We start from the raw sequence: 18,594 nt of genomic DNA, 5'->3' as shown, positions 1-18,594 counted from the left end.
AAGACAATCTTAATGAGACCGGACAACTTAATGAGCCCGGATGGCTACAAGCCCTGCAGGAGAATGACGCAGATGAACACCCACGGGACAGGGATGTCCCCTCAGACTTGGGCAAAGCAGTGGGAGCCGGCCTCTTGCCGCAGTGCCGGTTTTCAAATGAGTATTAATTGTTTGCTGTAGGCTTAAAAGTGTTTGCAGTGTACCCCGCTTTGCCTGACTGCTCCACCACTTTCTAATTCCCTACCAGTCTGCTCCCAGCTGATGTACAGGCAGCTGTGAACGGGGTGCCCTGTTCCTCTGCAGCTCGTCCGTGCTTTGTTTTGCCTGGATTTCAGCTGTTCCCACTGCACAGCTGCTGTACCTTTTCTTTGGGATCACAGCCCTTCAGGATTGCAGTGTACAGTTACAGATGACTTGTTGCACACCCACTGCACACACCAAGCCCCAGACTCCTGTCAATGTGCAGGCATGGATGCAGCATTACAATAAACCACTGCAGGCCCTGATTCCCAAGCAAAGGTAACAGACAGTGGTGGAAAGGCATCTGCACTCCTGTTCCACCATCTGACTGCTTCTAGCAGTGCTCCTGAGAGCATGGCCTTGTGCACAGACCTGTGTGTGTCTCTGGATCGTAAAAAGCAAGCGTCCTCCTGCCCAAGCAAACACTGAGCTCCTCATCTCTCAACCCTAAAGAGCCCCAGCACATTACCCATCTCGCCTGTGCTCCAGGCTCCTGCACTGCAAGCTCCAGGGAATCTCTACTTCAGGCACACAACCTCCTGCGACTAAGATGCAGTCTTTTATACATGTTATCACATTTCTCCCTACTCCGTTCTGTGCGCTGTGCTCTGCCTACCACATCATCTAATAAGCTAAAGAGGCTGAAACCTGAGGAGCAAATCAACCTGTGAAACCAAGAGGGGGATGTTCCTGCTACTGCCAGCACAATCAGACAGATTTTGCATTCCACTCACTGCCACTCTGCTCTCTGACAGTGCCTGTGGCGATGTGCCCACAGCCTGTGCAGCCTGCAATGCAGTGGCTTTGGTTCAGTTTTCAAAGCAAGGAACGCTGCTCTGCAGAGAACCTGCTCTGAGGGCCTCATCCAATGCAACACCACTGCTTAAAATGACCCCAATTGCAAGGGAACCCTTAGGCCTTGAGCATCCCAAATGCCTCCTTCCGTTTCTCCCCCTATCCCCAGTGCTTCTGAAGACATCAGACTAATTCTGCGTGTCACTGGGCAGCTGGATGCCCTGGGCTGGAACCGGAGGACAGACCTTGGGGCAGGAGCACGCAGCTCAGCAAGAGGTTTTTGTTGCTGCACAGTGAACCATGCCCACCTTCCAAAAACGTGACACAGCCTTGACAAACACCACAAGCCATGGTGCAGGGAAAGAGGGTAAGTTTTGAGACACTTCATGGAAGCCCTGAACTCAAGAGCAACCACAAAAAAACAAACAAACAAACAAACAAACAAACAAAAACCAGCACTAAAGGCAACAGACAGGGCAGACAAAGACACACACACGCGACCAAAGGCCACCCTTACTGTGCCGAAGCCAGGAACGTCGAGTGTGTAGTCAGATTGCTGACGGAGCCAGTCAAGGAGACTCTTATTTGGGACAGCCTTCTCTGCTTGGCTGCCTGCAGCTGGGACTGGCTGTGGAGTTGAGGTAGCAGCAACCGGCCCATCTGGGAGGGGGGTGTTCTGGGGAGGCTGCGGCTGATCTTCCTGAACGTCCTGAGGTGAAGGGAAGAGCCAAGGGAGCCCATCAGCAGCACGCAGTAATGCATTTGCACCCACAGAGAGATCCCAAATCTGCCTCCACTGGTTGGAAACCAGGTTGGCTCCTTAATCCCCATATTCCCATTGCCTGTTCCTTAAATCACCACCTACCAACATGTTATGCTTCCGCTCAGCTCCCAGCACTGCCAGCACAGATGGGAGATGCTTCTGCATCTCACCTGGAAACACCTTCATGACCAGGAGAACTGACTCTTCCTCAGGATCACTCCTAAAAGTGGTCTGAAGGGACTGCTCTTGCTCCCAGTGCTCATTCTGCCTTGAGTGGATCCCAGGGCAGAAGGAAAAGGGATGCAAAAGCCTCTTGGCAACAGCTCAAATGCTGTCATGGACCTTTTCTCATGTTCTCTAACCTCATGCCCTCCCTGATCTGGAACAGCTGCTTGTGATAATGCTTATCAGGACTCCAACACTCCAGAGAGAGTGTTGCAAGACAGAGAGTACTTCCCTTCCTCCTTGGAGTAGGATTTGCTCCTGCCTGCTCCAGCACAAGCCCAGCTCTCCTGGGGGAGGCCCCACATTGTAACAAGGGAAGCAGAGCTCGTAGAGGAGGGTTGGACCATGAGATAAATTGTGCTGATTGCATCAGGGCCATGTGAAGGGGGAAGCATTGACCCACCTGCAGCCTTGTTGGAAGAGGCCTCTCCTTCAGGAAGATGAGGTCCATCCCTTCTACATTTTTTCTCCTGCCCCGTCTCCTCCTCATGGCAGCATCATCTCTTCGGAGGCTGCCATTTACAATTTGTCCTGTGACAGGATGGATTAACCCTGCCTGGAGAATGCCAGATAAGTCCATGCCCAGGGAGCCTTGGAGGGTGTTCACAGTCCCCAGTTTGGGCATGTTTGTATTCAGGGGGAACGGAGAGGAGTTCCCTGGGGACCCATCAGAGTTTCTGGACAAGTCCACAGCTGCCTCACGCCAGCCGTTCAGCACGATGGGAGAATGAATGTGGGTTGCTGCTAACTGCTCCAAGCTCCTCTGTTTGGCATCTCTCTCCACCTCGAACTCGTACAGCCTCCTGTGTTTCCGCTCATCCTTTGCAAAGGCAGGAGTCAGGAAGCCTTCCTGTGTGGAACAAAACCACAGAGAGGTTTACGGCTGCTCGCGCACTGCCACGGGCCACAGCTCACGCAAACATCCTTCTGCCAAGGTGCTCGAGCCCTGGGTGCTCCACCAGCCGCTGGAGGGACACGTTGGGGTCCTAGGCCAGCTCCTGGCTCTGTGCTATTCCCAGCAGTGAGAGACCAGAGACTCACGGGGCAGCGCACTTTCCTTTGGGACAGCAGGACATTGTCCTCTTGTCCTCCCTGACCACGCCAGGGGTTTCAGCAGCAACTCTGGAAGCCCTTCTGCAGCCACAGGAGCTGTGGAGAGGCCACTGAACAGCCTTCCCCCCCCAGGCTGCCAGCCCTCAGCGGAGGGGACCGAGTGGCCTAAGCTGTGTGTTACAGATGTGAGAAACAAAGTTGTGTTTTCCCAATAAAAGGTGTTTTTGCAGTGGAAAATTCCACTAACCTAGCATATTCAGAAGTGATTGTGTAGCACAGCAGTGGGGAGTATGTTAAGCTGATAAGGGGAAGGTCCCACTGTCCCAAAATAAGGAGGAGAGCTAAGAAAAACAGGACGAGCAGCATGAAATCAGTAAAAACAAAAATCACAGGCCTTCTAGTCATGAAAGAAGAAGGAAAAAAAAAGGAAAAGGAGAAATTAACAGCTGGAGAAAAGGAGAAATTAACAGCTGGTCAAACAAAATTGTACACGTGGTATAGAACTGCGTTGAGTAGGTTGTGAACCTGCAGTACTCAGCCAATGAGGAAATGGGAGAAATCAGGTGTTGGGAAATAGTTTACGATTCCCATGGTTATGGTAAACTTTTACTGTGCGCTCCTGCTTGCAGGACGCTCGCCATTGCAATCGCGAATAAAATAGCTTCACAGAAGATCCTGTCTGAAGAAAATTACTGAGATTTTTCTCACATCGACCACAAGTGGCACCAAGAGGCAGTGAAAACCCAGGCCCTGATTAGGAAGCTACTGAGCACTTGTGGGCAATGCTTCACCACAGCGTCCTAAACCTGTCCCTGTCCAAGGGCCCCCTCACCTTTTGTACCTGGGAGATTAACACTCCGTTGTTGAAGCTGGGATCAGGGGCTTCTGACTCTGCAAAGCTGTTCCTGCTGCCGGCGTTGCTGGCTACTGCTGGGGCCGCGATCAGGCTCTGTGTCTCAAACTGCTGGCTAGAGGAAGGCCACTTGCCCTTCAGGATGGCATGGCAGATGTTGTCAATGCGATTGATGATCACACGGTCCTGCAAAGAGGATCAGACAATGGCAGGCTGGGGCTTGAATGACATTAACTCAGGTAATTCATTTTTTTTTTTGCCTTTGCCTCAGAAGCAAAGGCAAACACAATCCTTGTGACCTCCGTGCAGCAAGGAACTGCCCTGGGCCGGGTGGTCTCTGGCCTGCTGAGAGCACCCTGAGCCAGAGCAGCCACGGGGAGCCACGTGCAGAGGAGGAGGGGGCAGAGCTGGGGCTGTGTGAGCCTCTGCTTGTCAGGACGAGGCAGTAACATTTGCAATATGAACAGCACTCATTTTTAACTCACCTTAGGCCATTCAGAGAAGGAGTAAAGTGTCTTCTCCTGCAAAAGCTGGGCTATGGTCGGTGCCCGGGCATCCTGAAGATCATCAATCTCCCCAGGCAGGACAGAAGTCGAACTCTTGCTCTCCTCCTCTGAGTACTTCTCCAGACCATCTGAGAAAATGACAGAACAGAGCCCATCATCACCCTCCCTCCCCTACCACCTCAGGTAGCACCTCTTCCCACCTTCCCAGCTTAGTGCCCAGCAGGCCCCACACAAATCCCATTCCCCAGCCAGTAACCAAGCAATGCAGCAGTCCTGGGCCATACTGGGCAGCCCATAGCAGTCAGGAGCGGGCAGACCGGCACTCCCGTGAGCTGAGTTCTGGGGCTTTTATGGCAGTGGCCCTCATACCTTCCCCAGTGACACAGCCAGAGCCCTGGGCGGGCAGGCGAGGAGGGCAGGAGCCTTACCAGAGAGAGCCTTCGCTGAAGGGCTGCTGAGGGTCCTGGCAAGCCCTGCCAACAACTCTTTTCTCCCCAGTCACATCAACTAGAAGGGCCCCAGTGCCTGCAGAGGGGTGGCTGCTTCAGCTGGCTGCACAGCCCCGAGGCTTTGGCACTGAGGACAGTGAGCCCTCCCATCCCAGTCGGAGGTGACTGTCAACCAGAGGGAGCTCTCAGAACCCTACCTTGATTCTGGCTGCTGCCAGCTTTCTCCTCCTCATCTCTGATCTCACACTCTTCTTGCTTCATCCCCGGGGGCTCAGGGTGCGGGGCTTCTCTACAGCCTGCCTGCCCCTCGGACCCTTGTCCCCAGTCCTCCTCCCTGGCATGGGAGGGTTCTGCCCCTGGGGGTCCCACTGGAGGTGCAGGCGGGCTGAAAGCCTGGCTCTGAGCCTGGCCAGGCAAGTCCTGCAGGATGCTCTCCTCCTTCAGGCTGTGGTCCTCCCTTCCCTCTGGCCCAGGTTCCCCAGGGCCTTCGAGTGTCCCTAGCCCCAGGGCCTCTCTCTCGCCATTCACGGCTTCGGGGCAAGTGTCCTCAGGTGTGGGGAGGCCAGGGCTCTGCTCCTCGCCTCCCAGTTCGTTAGTCTCAGGGTCACAACCAGCTGTGGTCCTTGGACCACTCAAGTCTTCTGCAACATCTGCTGCCGCCTCAGAGTTATCATCGTCCTCTTCCTCCTCCTCATCTTCCTCACTGTGGCTCTGACTTGGGGCTGACTTTGCTTCCATTCCTTTCTCCTGCAGCAGATTAATGAACCTCTGCTCAGGAGGAACCTTTATGTCATAGTTATGAAGACTGGAACCATACAGCCCCATGCTTATGACTCCTTCCATGGCACCGTGCTCAGGTGCAGGGCTGGTGAGGTCTCTCTTCTGCTGCAACGCTTCACAGAGCTCTGCTGGGATGCTCTGTGAAGGGTCACTTTCGGGAGTAGAAGGCGAAGGCTCAGCTTCTCCGTTCTGACTGTCCATTTGGTCACAGCCAACCTGCAGTCCCTCCAGGAAGGAAGTCTCTCTCATGGCCTCTGCATCACAGCTGGACGGATCCTCGTCCCCCTCTAGCTTGCCCTCAGAGAGTTTAGCAATACCACTTCCAATATCTGTGCAACTTGGGCTGTCCCGGGCAAGGGAGCTTTGCTCGCTGTTACAGGCCTTCTCGTCGTACATCATGCACATCAGTGAGTCCGGCAGAGAGCTCTCATCGTAGTTACTGGACATGATGTCCCGGACCTTGGACATGAATGTTTCACAGTTTGCATCTGGCGGGCTGCCCCCAGACTGGGACATAGTGTTGTCAATGCTTTCTAGCTTGATCTGACTCTCAGATTCAGTCTCCAGGGATTCACAGGTTTGGTCCACCTGGCTGTACAGAGGGGAACTGTAGAGTTTGGAGTTAGTCTGGTAAAGGCAGCACAGGGTTTCTGAGCCTGGGATCCCTGTTCTTTTATGCTGGGCATAGTTTCTGTACGCATCTAAAAAAGACAGCTGAGGGTCATTCATGATGTAGTAGTCAGTGCGATTCAGGCCATGCTTGGCGGTGCCGATTAGCAGGTCCCGATCGTGTTTGCCACACTCCCACCACACTGGCAGGTAGAGGCTCGGCCGGCACAGCTTGAGCCGCTCGTGGAGCTGTGGACACTTGAGCACCTGCTCGCGCACCTTTCGCAGCAGCTCGATGCGGTACAAGGTTCGGGCAGCACGTTCCTCTGTAATAGGCTCCACGTAGATGTCAGGGTCGGGGGGACCTACAACAGGAACAAAAAAACAAGGCCCCATTATACTGGCTGATGAGGGTTACTCAGAGGCAGCGATAAGCTAGGTGAATCTTAACTCTTGCTCAGACTGCAGGTGAGGTGGGGGGCAGTGGTTGATGCCACCACTGAGCCTGAGTTTCCCAGGGTCACCACCTTCCATTCATTTGCCACCGAACGGCCACATTAGAGTAAACTCCCGACTTGATCAGCTGAACCGAAAGAGGCACTTGGCTGCAGAGGATTTCAACATCTTGCCTGAACTCTGCTCCATCAGAACTGGCAGTGCTGCACGGAGAGGGACTCCCTGGGCTGTGAGCCTCTGGCAGTCCTTCAGCAGGTTTTCAGGAAAGGGAGTCTTTCAACTCATGCGGCTCTTTTCATGAGTGACACCTCCATATCCTTACCTAAGGCTTTAACACACAGCTCTAAGGAACTGTGCACAAGACCAGACCTCCAGGTAGGTCTGAGCTGAGATCCCTTCTGCTGCCATCAGAAGCAAATCACTCTGTGCTTAAACAGCAGCCAAGCAGCTTTTTGTCTGTCACATCCTGTGTGTGCCTCATTTCTGGGGCTATGTTGGGTGCTCCCAGAAGAGATTCCCAGCCTGACTTCCCAAGTGTCTTGTGGCAGCTTCAGACCCCTTCTGCCTTGCAGAATAGCTCCTTAATTAGCAGGGCAGCATGCATGGGCACTGTGCAGACTCCGTCCACTCCTAGCAAAGAGGTGCTTGGGCAGAAAGCAGCAACACAAACTGCACAAACATCCCTCAGCTCCAGTGTGGAAGCAATATGAACTGCTGCTTCTCTACTTCTCCTCCCTCACATCTAAGGGTCACTATCTCAGATAAATTAAGTGTGATTTCATGGGATAACTCCGTGAAATGTGTGAGAACAGAGGCTGGAGCCTGTCTGGCAGCTCTACCTTCCTGTTGCACCAGAGAGGCGGTACAGAGTGGTGGGAGCGCAGCCAAAAACACAGGTGTCTCCTGTAAGCCCATGACTCTTGCTACCTCCTACCCTCCCTGAAACTCCCCCCTTGGTGTTCTGCTCCATGACAGGAGCTCTAGTGAGACAATTTCTGGCCCACGGCTACACAGACCTCCCACAGGCCATACAGTTCTCACTCACCATCCTCTTTCCACAGCGGGAGACCACAGACATTCTTGCACATGGCCACAAAGCTGTAGAAGTACTTCTCCAGGCTCTCATCTGTCTTCTTCTCCAAACGAGAGATGGCTCGGAACTGAGTCCAATCAAAGGTCTTTTTCTCCTGATCATAGATGACCCCAAAGGAGGAAACAGTGCGGTAGAAATCTGCCTGCTCCCTCCTGGTCCACCTGTGGGGTAGAGAAGAAGATGTGAATGCCACTGAAACATGCTCTAGTGCCAGCATGGGCAAGACAGCAGGCTGAGAGGATCGGAGGGAACTATCAGTTACTGCACAGCAGTTTTGGGGGAGCTGGCAGGAGGAGCACGCTGAGGAGCACTGAGATCCTGAGGTCTCAAGGTGTATAGCGAGGCGGAGTGAAGACTGTGGGCACTCTGACTCTTGGCTCACTGTGGTGTCCAAAAAGCAGCACAGTTCCTGACTGTGCTGCCAATGGGACACAGGCTCCAGCCCAGCTTCTGTGGAGGCACAAAACTATCACCCCTACTGGCTTTCTGCCAAACTGAGGTTGGTCTCTTGCCCTCCATGGAAAAGTCAACCCTATGGACCAGGAAATTGAAAGTAAGCTCCTTGCAGACAAAGCTCTCATCCAGCCTCTTCAGGAGGTGAGCCGGGACTGGGGCCCATTGTTATTAGGGTCCTAGTAACAACCACCAGCCACCCTGATAACAGGAGTCAGCAGAATTCCTGGGTGGCAGGTGTAGATGTCACCCCCTCCTGATTAAAGGAAGCAGCCCTGGTGATGGAGGCTTTCAGTCACAGCACAGTTACAACAGAATTTTCACCCTGCCTCAGACCCTCTGAGCTTTCATCTCATGGGGATGAGGCAAAGGAATGATCCAGGACAGAAATGGTGAAGGGCACACTGGGTACATACAGCCCTGGGCAGGCAGAGCACAGAAAAGCAGGTTGCAGAGAAGAGGTTAGGGTACAAAAAGTAGGGCAAGAGCAGGAGCAGGTCACGGCAGTAGGTGAGTGCTGTGTGCTAAAGAAGTCTTGAAGTCAAATCTGAACTCCTCTGAATTACATCTCTGTGCCAGTGCCTGCAAGCAGCTGGAACATGTCAAGGGAGATCAGAAGCGATGACAGCTCCCAGTGCTCCAAAAGCAACCAAAATACACCCGGATTAGCATTTCCACCCCTGTTTCCAGAGGCTGTGAGTATTCTGTAGTGCTGTTTTACTCCAAAACGAAAAATAACATGAATGAAGCCAATAAAAAAATCAATGATCCAAACCACTGAGCCCAAAGCGGAGCTTGTTACAACGCTTCAAATTAAAGGCTGGTAGAAGCTACCTAGGACACACCTGGGAGGAGACCATAGAGTTAAAATGCAGAAATATCAGGGCTGTCGTGTCCACAGCACAGCCATGTCCTGACCACCGTGAGGAGCACTGGTGTCCCCCACCTTGGAGAAGAGATGGTACAACTGGAAGAGGATCAGGGGAAGAGCAGTGGGCTGGAGCAGCTTCCTTACAACCATGCAGTGAGCAGGGGGATGCTGCGCTTCCAGTAATACCATCCTCAGGGGCAGTTAAAGGCAAGTAGAAAGGTACAAATGCATCAGAGCTTCCCTTGGTAGAACTAGGGAGAAGCACGCTGAATGACAAAAAGATATGCTCAAAATGGGTGAAAGGGGAGAATTCAGCCAAGGTGTAGCTAAATCACTGAACTCCTGTCGCAGGGCAGCACAGACACCAAACGGTTACGTGGGCTCACGCAGCATGGACACATTCACAGAATATAACACCAGGGAGTACTGCTGACAATGGAGAGGGCCTGCAGTGCAGCCTGCCTCACACCCTGTCCAGCTCCTGCAGAGCCACTCTGGTTGCCAGACCATGGTCCTGCCAGCCTTCCACTTGCTGGAATGCAACAAAATGGGAGAAGGCTGCAATATTCCACCAGCGGGCTCCTGAGACTACTAACAGGAGGCTAAGGCAGTGGTGTGCGAGCCACCAGGGGTGGAAAGTCCAAGCATGCAGGCTGTGACAGCAGCCATCCGCCACCCCTCATCCACAATGAGTCCTGAGTGCACAGAAATGCTCAGCAGTACCCATTCTGCTGGAGGGCAATCCCTAGACCAGCAGATGCTGGATTTGACCCTGAAGAGGTATCCCCAGCTTCCTTTCACGCTGTCACCAGCCGCTACCTACAAACTACAATGGAGGCTGACCCCTGGGCCGGGCTGGCAGCTGGGGCCACAAGGCTCCTTTGGGGCTGGGAGCAGAGTTCCCAGGCGCAGGAAGGACCCACACACCTGCGTGGTACACACGCAGCCAGCCTTGCTGAGATCCACCTTGGTAAACCCAGAGGGGCAGGGAATTCAGCAGCCCTTAGTAAGCCTTGAGAAGGACCCTCCGCCTGGGTCTGCTGCTCTGTTACCTTTTCTGCATTTCTTTGTTCACTGAGTCCATCTCTGAGGCTCTCCTGAACATCTCGTCCTGCAGCCAGTATCCATGGTTACCGGGCACCAGCATCTCAGCGCGGGGAGGCAGCTCTTTGCGGTTGCAGCGCTGGTAGACAGTGACGAGCCGCCGCAGTCTGGCCGTGAGGGCGGATGAGACAGGCCAGCAGGATCTGTCTGAGTCGGAGCCATCCTGGGCTTCAAACATCAGCAAGGACATTAGTATTTAATGCACGCCGCAAAGCCACGAGTTCACGCGTGCTGCTGCTTGGCTCTGAGAGCTCCCTCCTGTCTTCTCCCAGGGAGCATGAGCGACCACGGTTGGGAAAGGGGGGCTGCAGTGACCACCCCTGGGCTTTGTACCCGTAAAGCTGCTGGCTCACACACTCACCATGTCTGAGCTTCCTTCAGAGAGGGCCCAGAGGCAGAGGTCTGCAGTCCCCAGGACTCCCTCTGCCTCCCACCTGCTCAGCAGAGCAGCTGGCCAGCATGTAGCATCCGCCAGCACTGCCCACTGCACTGCCAGCACACACCCTGCACAGGCAACTGCACAGCCAGGACAGGCTGACAGCTTCCAGCACCCATGGCTGGCTTTGGTACCACTCTTTTTTGGGAGCCTGGCTGCCCTGCCACAGGGCTCATCCCCGGGTCTTGCATGACGAAGGCTCTCGGAGCACATCTGCGCTCCCACCCCCAAAATGCCCTTGCTGTAGTTGTGCTGGGCTATGGCAAAGCAAAGCCAGACACCCCTCCTGCAGTGCTCCTGTAGCCTGGAGGCCAAATGGGCTTCAAATGAACCTCCTCTTCCCTTCATCTGCTTGTCAGCCAGGGTGTAGGGTGACCACTGTCACAGGTTAAGCTCTCATCCACTACCACAGGCCAGCACATCCCTAACCCTAACCCCCTCCTGACCCGAGCAGCACCAGTGCTCTGGCTCAGGCTTTCCCGTGCCAGTCCCCAGGCAGCAACATGCCACGCTGTGGGAGATACAGGCTCACCTGCCGATGGCTCATCCCGCTTCTCTCCAGCTTCGCCCACGCCAGCAGCCACGATGTCCTGCAGAAAAAAGCCATCAGCAGGGACCTCTCCAGACCTACACTGAAGCCCCCGCTGCCCCCCTGCCCCAGCTCTGTGGCCCTGGAAGGGTCTGGGGCTGCAGGATTGGCAGGGCCACATGTCCCATGCCCTCACACACATCCCTCAGCACACAGGATCAGAGCAGTGTGGACAGGGGAGGTGCCAGTTCAGGTGAACAGTGTTTTGAGCCCATGGGTGAGGTCCACCACAAGGACGTGGGCTGTAGTGGCACTGACAGCCTCCAAATGAACCCCGAACCCCCACGTGTTGCCTGATCCACTGCTCATCCTCTCCACCAGGGCCATTTCTCTCAGGATCCTTGTGGCTCCTCTGCCTAGGCCCTGAGTGGCTCCTGGAGCCGAGTGTGAAAGCCAGGATCACCCAGCCCTAACCCCAGCCCCCGATCCCTCTCTGCTCCCTGTGGGGCAGATGCTGCCCAGGTCAGCAGGAAGCAGCTGTGCTCCAGCAGGCAGAAATGACACAGGACAGAGCCTGTGCTCGGCACAGCAACGCCTGCACAGGGCAGGGCCACGGGCAGCACTGGTCCACCCGCACCCCATGGCAGAGCTGAGCCAAGTCAGCAGCGTGAGGCAGGACAGCAGGCAGGGCAGCAGCAGGTGTGCATCGATCACTGTGAATCCCACTCACCTCCTGCTTTGGCAGCCCTTCCATTTTTTCTCCACTGCTCTCTTCCTTGTCCATGCTGCCCCTGAGTAAGAGAGTGAATTAGTCCCTGGCGGTGGCAGTGCCACCTCCCTGGCAGTGCCTGCTGTCTGCAGGAGCGGGGGACCAGCAGGGCCAACCCTCTGACTCGTCCCAGGGAGCCAGCTCCCCCCTGCTTTCCCTGCTCCCTGCTGTGCTCACATAAACATCTGCTTCCTTCTCCCCTCACTGCGCTCTGTAAGCACAGCTCACCCCTCAGCACCACCCCACTTCTAACGTGGCCCCCAGGAGTGAGCTGGACAGCCCGCAGGAGCTCAGTTCCATCACCTGCCCACCTTTCAGCAGCGTCCTGAGCCCCGTCGCTGACGCCCTGCTCCGCAGAGAGCAGCTTCTCATCTGGCATGCCCACCTTCTCCAGGAAACATAGCGCTGGGTCTGCCCGCATGGCGTTGTACCTCTCGTAACCTGCCAGTGGCCACAGCCATCAAGGAGAAGAAAGAGAGCGTAAGACCAGGCCTGAGCCTGGTTCAGGTGAACCTCCGAATGTCCATCTGGCTCTCACACTCTTATTTGTGCTGCCGTGAGAGCAATTGTCACCCACAGAAATGCAGAACCCTGGCCAGCTGCTCGGGTCCCTCTCACACACTGGCACCCAGCAGACCAGCAGGGTACATACCGTGCTTGAAGACGCCAATGAGCAGAGATTTATCAGCCTCAGCGTTCCACCAGTCCACGGGGATCTCCACGTAGTCGATGTCCGGCAGCAGCACATCCAGCTCTCTGTGGCAGACAAGGCACGAGTGCTCTCCCAGCCTCACTGGCACTGCAGCACACTGGGCACTGCACACCCAGGGGCGAAGCGAGACAGGAACATCTGCCCCTTGGCTTGGGGGCTGATTGGTAGTGTCTGCTCCACTGCACCCACTGCCTTCTCACCCTTTCTCCAGAGATGGGGAGAGTGCACAGCCCCTCTGCCCTCCCGCCTGAGCAATACCAGGGGAACGGAGCTTCTGTCTGCTGGGAGAAACCACCTCAGGCCAACCAGACCCAAAGGAACTGCACATCTGGCAGGGTGGATTGCAATGCCCCCTCCAGACAAACTTATGCTGATGGAGCTGTGCAGGCACAAACCACCCCAGGGAAGGCAGCTTGTCCTGCTCTAGGAAGTTAAGCTGAGTGTATCACAGTCCCCTCTGAAGCACCAAGAGCCCCAATCATTCCCAGAAGAAGCAATGCTGGGGTTCACTGTAAGTTCCTACCTGGCAGGGGTGCCCTCGAAGGCTTTGTCAGCAGCCTCCCCCAGCACCTCGGCCTTCAGGTAGTAGAGCATCCGCACCCGCAGCAGCACCCTGCCGCGGACACACAGAGGAACACACGCTAGCACGCAGGTGCTCAGAGCCAGCCCAGGGCCTGACCCAAAGGCCCTCACTAAAGCATCTGCAGGGGCACGCTGTGAGGTCAGTGAGGGCAGGGAAACCTGCCCCCGATGCTGTTTTCCCACATGGGATGACACATTTTCTCAAAGCCATCTGTCCCCTTGCAGGGTAGGCACTGGCCACACCCTGCCATGCCGCAATTCCTGGCCCTGAGCTTTGCTGGGCCTTGTGGCCATGGGTTTGCTGCCCAGAACGCTGCTCCCACCTCGTCACCTGGAGGAGCACCACGAGAGCAGCCCAGCACGATGATCTGCATGGGCTGAGCCCTTCACGGCTCTCTCCCACCCCCTCCATGCTAAAGGAGCTCAGCCCGTGGCCCCCAGAAGCTGCTGCGGGCTCCTGCACTCACTTGTTGCAGTGCTGTTTGAGGTGCTTCTTGTAGCTGTCATCGTGCAGGACCACCTCAGGGTTGCAGGTAGCAAGCCAGTCTGCGTTCTTTATCTCAGGAAGCAGCATCTGGTTCTTCGTTTTCTTCCCCTTCCTGCCTCTGGGCACCGGCGCTGACAAGCCTGTAAGAGCAAGTGGCAGCAAGTGAGCATCATGGGCACCACGGGCCAGGCCAGGCACCCCTGGCACGGCACTGCCCGGGCACAGCAGCACAACCGGGAGCTGGAGGAGGCCTTGTGAGGCTCCCAGCTGCAGCTGGACCAGCCAGGGTTAGGGAGATGAATAGAAAGGCGCACGTGCCCAGGGATCCAAACTGCTGTTAATTAACACCGTGCCACAGCTCGGAGCCCCCTGCACCTCACACCTCTTCTTCCAGCCCCAGAAGTGGACTGAGGTTGCACAGGGTGATGGAACTCCTCCAAACGCAGCTGAGTGCCACAGCAACCTCACTCCTGTCTCCACACCACGGTTTCTCCTCTACCCCAAGCAGTGCCTAGGACCCAGGAGACACCTGAAAGCCCTCAGTCCAGCTCATCGGCCCTCCTGTGTCTCCTCCTCGCACAGAGCACCAAACATCACCGCAGTCTTTGAGATTTTGTGCCAGAGACTAGGGGGGGACTTGACCTGACAGCTGAAAAGCTGTTTCAGAAAGGTAAAGGGGGATGACTGGAAGGAAGGACTGGGCTGGGTAAAATCATGGGAAGACTCGTTCCTCTGTCACTGCAACAGCTCTGATGAAACTGTCAGCCAGCACTGGATCAGGAGAGGAAAGATTTTACAAAACAGGCTGTTATCTTTTGATAACACTACCGGGCTGGCTGATAAAGCCAGTGAGCAGCACTCTGACATCCTGTTTAACATGACGTGCCATTTTTGTTTGCATCACATGAGATAGACATGACACATCTCAGATGGATCAGAGCTGACAGATCTTGGGGTATTTATAACGCTTCTCAGCTCCGCCAAGTGTAGGTGCAGGATCTGTCAGTGAAGTGTGTGGGGTAAACCTGGAGTGGGAGACTATCTCCAAGAAAAACGTGGGGATCACCACACAAACTGCACTGCTGTGAGTGCTAAGTGCAGTGTTGGTCCCAAGTGATAACGAGATGTATAAAATTATCAGAGAGAAGCATGGAAGAGACCTTGGTCCCTGGGCACAGCTCTTAGAGCCTTACCTAGACAACAAAGCCTGCTCCAAAATTCACTCTCCAGGGACGACACAGTAATTTTGGACACGAGTTCAAACAAGAGGCTCCAACATGCTCAAAGAACAGAAAATAATCCCGATGATCTGATATCTGGGGGTTGTTTCCTATTCCATACATCATGTGGAGGGCTATGTGGGAACCAGATCACTGGGGGGGTATTTGCACTGGGCAAACACACTGAATGGCAAAGCGACGCAGTTCCATCTGGCTGACAAAGATAAAGCAATATCCAGTGGCTGGAGCTGAAAATTAAACACATTTCCAACCTTGACATAAAATGTGAGTTCACAGCAGAACGGGGAAATGATGCCCGGTGGGGTCATTATTGCTCGAAGTACTCCAAGAGAGATGAGCTGCACCCCGGGCAGCCACTTCGAAGGCAGCATCTTGCAACTGTCCTGTCCTGCATGTGCATATGAAGGGGAAAGAAGAGCTGCCGCACTTCTGCCCCATCCATCTGTGGGGTGGATCACAGAGCTCTGGGGGGGTGCTGGCTGCAGGCTCTGCTCATCCTCTTGTAGTCACACTGCTACAGGATTGACAAGGCACGGTCAGCAGGAGGAACCAGCAGGGGCTGGAGGTATCTGTTGCTTTCTGCACATCTGGGGCACCTGGAGCACATCTTGCCTGGTCAGCTCTCTGCAAGCAAGAGATCCCAGGCTCCTCAGAGAGCCACAGCAGCACTTGATGTATGTCTGCTCTGCAATGGGGGCTCTGCTCTCCTCCATCTCCTGTGGTCAGGCTAGATGGTTTTGTTGTCCCCCTGGTCAAGAAAACTGAGATTCCACAGCTGGGAAAAGCTGTTCCAAGGAACTGATGGAGAAGCTCCAGGTTGCTTTCCTCTGCTAAATATCCAAATGCATCATTTATAGTTCTGCTCTTTCAGTAGAGCATTACTGACCCTTCACTGAAACCGCAGCTTGTTCATTACTTGGCATTACCTAAATCAAGCCCATTCGTATCAGCCAGTTCATTTCTTACTCTTGCTCTGCTCTCCACAAGGCTCTCAAGTTCAGCCCCAGTGCTGCTATGGGCAGGGCTGCACGGCAAGAGCACAAGGCAGCACTGCTGAAGTGGCTCACTTAGCAAGAAGCGATTGGAGAAAGCCACTGAAAGCCACACACTCAGAGCTCACCCTGTACAGACATTTCCAGACAGAAGGGAATGGTCACAGAATGGTTTGGGTTGGAAGGGACCTTAAAGATCATCAAATTCCAACCCCTCTGCCATGGGCAGGGATACCTTCCATCAGACCAGCTTGCTCCAAGCCCCATCTGGCCTGGCCTTGAACACCTCCAGGGATGGGGCATCCACAGCTTCACCTGGCAACCTGTGCCAGGGCCTCACCACCCTTGGAGTAAAGAATTTTTTCGTAACGTCTAATCTAGATCTACCCTTTTTTAGTTTAAAACAATTACTCTTTCTCCTATCGCTACACTCCCTGACAGTCCCTCTCTAGCTTTCCTGTAGCCCCCTCTTAGTTTGCTGGAAAAAAAAAAGCTCTCTAGAGCCTTCAGGCTGAACAATTCAACCTCCAGGCTGAACAACCCCAACTCCCCCAGCCTGTCCTCACAGGAGTGCTGCTCCAGCCCACTGACCATCTTCACGGCCCTCCTCTGGAGTCACACCAGTACACGTCTATGTCCTTCTTGTACTGGGGTCCCCAGGGCTGAACACGGTGTTCCAGGTAGGGTCTCACAAGAGTGGAGTAGAAGGGGACAATCGCCTCCCTCACCCCGATGGTCACAGGATGCCGCTGGCTTTCTGGGCTGCAGGCACACGTAGCCAGCTCCTGTTGAACTTCTCTCGAGGGTCTCAAGACTGCAGCATGGTGTTTGATCACCAAGTAATGCTCGGCATGCCCTTGGACTTCAGCAACAGCACGTCTCCAGAGGTGCTCCACCTGCACGCCACTGTCTTCAAACAGGTGGAAGAGCCTGAGGCTTCAGCATGGCTCGCTGTCCTTACTACTCACCTTGTGCCATACATCACCAGCTGCCCAGCAAAGCAGCACACAGCTGTGGGGCTTGACCACCCCGTGGGAGTGCCAAGGACTCCCCCAACAGCTCGCCCAGCCCAACTCACCTGTCCTGAAAGTCACACTCAGTCGGTGGAGTCCTCTGACACAGAACGGGCAGTGACCACATGTCCCCAGCTGCAACCCACCAGCTGCTTCAAGGAGCCAGCACAGGCTCTGTCTTCGTACCATTAAAGACAAAGACCACTGTGGCTGAATGATGCCATCTACATCTATGTGCTGTGCTGCAATAAATGCCTACACAGAGCATATGCTGCAATGCAGGCATGGGGGTGAGTCTGCAGTACCCCATTCCCCAGGCAGAGTAAGAGGGACAGCAGGAGAGCAGGGCAAGAGCTGTGTGTGGACCCCATCCAAAGCTGAGGACAAACTAGGAGCCTCAGCCCAACAGAATCCAGATGCAATTAAATCTGAACATCTGATATGATACGTGGGGTATTTAGACATCACACATGCTGGAAAATACATGTAGTAGTCCTCTGAACAGAGAAGGCACAGGCAAACGTGAGGTAAAGGGTCCAATTAGGTGAAGTGGGAGAAGGCAGCATCGCCTTGCGATGCAATTCAGCATTGCAGAGGTCTCAGGACAAACCAGCAACACTGCACCTCCACCGATGGGGACACACACTGCAGACCAGTGTGTCAGGGACAGGAACCACAAGCTGGTGACTGGGGATGAGACAGCTGCACAGACTACATCGCCAGCTTTCTCTGCCATAGTCAGGACACTGGGCAGCCACAGGCAGTGCCAGGCAGTCTCAACATCAGCTTTAGCACTGGGCTGACCAGCAAGCAGGCAGGTCCCTGTGTGATGATCCACTCTGCATCCTGTGATGCCCTGAGGAACAGCCAGGCAATTCTGCACTCAGAGTGGAATAAGCACCCTCATAACTATCCCAGCCAACACGTTCACGTGGTCACCTACACCCCACGAGCTCACTGCACGATGTCCCCCAGCACACAACTCTGAGAGTATTCATGAGCCAGGGAGAACTTTGTAGCCCCCTCTCCGAAAGCAGGGTTGCATCTCTGCTCCCCCTGCAAGGCTCTGTTTGGCACCAGCCAGAGCCAAACAGGCACTGGGAGCCATGAAATGCCATCCCCCACTCAGCCAGCCCCTGATGCTGTCTCTGAGGTCCATGGAGAGGCCAGCTCCATGGCAGCCACTTTCTCTGTGCAGAGAGCTCAAGTGCTTCCTGGCTGTTTCAAACAGCTTTGCTTTCAATTCTGCAGCCTTGGTCCTGCACACGGGCACACTGGTGGCGAGTACTGGTGCAATGGCAGAGAGAACACGCAATACCTGAGTGATTCTGCAGAGCCTGGTTCTGGCCATCCTTCGTTGGCGTGATGAGATCCCAGATAAAACTCTTTATCTTCTCATCCCCTTTGTAGTGTTTGACGCAATAGACCAGCAAGGCCCGACAAATCATCTCCATGTCCTTCTCGTTCAGGTGCCACTTGAACCGCCCATGGGTCAGGATATCTTTCCAACGTCCCCAGCTGAAAGAGCAGTAACAGGGATACAATAAACTCTCCTGTGCAGCGAGAGACCTCGTTGGCACCTC

At 54.7% G+C, this 18,594-nt stretch overlaps 1 protein-coding gene across 16 annotated transcripts in view; it reads right to left on the bottom strand.

Moving 5' to 3' along the window:
- CHD6 (chromodomain helicase DNA binding protein 6) overlaps nucleotides 1-18,594 on the bottom strand; it is a 68,690-nt gene that overhangs the window by 7,520 nt on the left and 42,576 nt on the right. For 7 of the 16 annotated variants that reach the window (XM_072026473.1, XM_072026465.1, XM_072026472.1 and 4 more), the window contains exons 21-34: nucleotides 18,327-18,529; nucleotides 13,746-13,905; nucleotides 13,220-13,309; nucleotides 12,637-12,740; nucleotides 12,296-12,425; nucleotides 11,946-12,006; nucleotides 11,219-11,276; nucleotides 10,199-10,418; nucleotides 7,775-7,983; nucleotides 5,082-6,638; nucleotides 4,415-4,563; nucleotides 3,909-4,115; nucleotides 2,427-2,873; nucleotides 1,553-1,744 (exon numbers count right to left, since the gene is read on the bottom strand). In XM_072026473.1, the coding sequence (XP_071882574.1) occupies nucleotides 1,553-1,744; nucleotides 2,427-2,873; nucleotides 3,909-4,115; nucleotides 4,415-4,563; nucleotides 5,082-6,638; nucleotides 7,775-7,983; nucleotides 10,199-10,418; nucleotides 11,219-11,276; nucleotides 11,946-12,006; nucleotides 12,296-12,425; nucleotides 12,637-12,740; nucleotides 13,220-13,309; nucleotides 13,746-13,905; nucleotides 18,327-18,529 (3,787 nt within the window). The remainder of the gene's footprint in view (nucleotides 1-1,552; nucleotides 1,745-2,426; nucleotides 2,874-3,908; nucleotides 4,116-4,414; nucleotides 4,564-5,081; nucleotides 6,639-7,774; nucleotides 7,984-10,198; nucleotides 10,419-11,218; nucleotides 11,277-11,945; nucleotides 12,007-12,295; nucleotides 12,426-12,636; nucleotides 12,741-13,219; nucleotides 13,310-13,745; nucleotides 13,906-18,326; nucleotides 18,530-18,594) is intronic. The other 9 variants (XM_072026466.1, XM_072026470.1, XM_072026477.1 and 6 more) reach the window with 3 other exon arrangements.

The sequence above is a fragment of the Anas platyrhynchos genome, chromosome 21 (assembly GCF_047663525.1).
Source record: "Anas platyrhynchos isolate ZD024472 breed Pekin duck chromosome 21, IASCAAS_PekinDuck_T2T, whole genome shotgun sequence".
Lineage (NCBI taxonomy): Eukaryota > Metazoa > Chordata > Aves > Anseriformes > Anatidae > Anas > Anas platyrhynchos.
The sequence above is the reverse complement of the archived record's forward strand: the minus strand, read 5'-3'. Positions and strand labels throughout refer to the sequence as shown.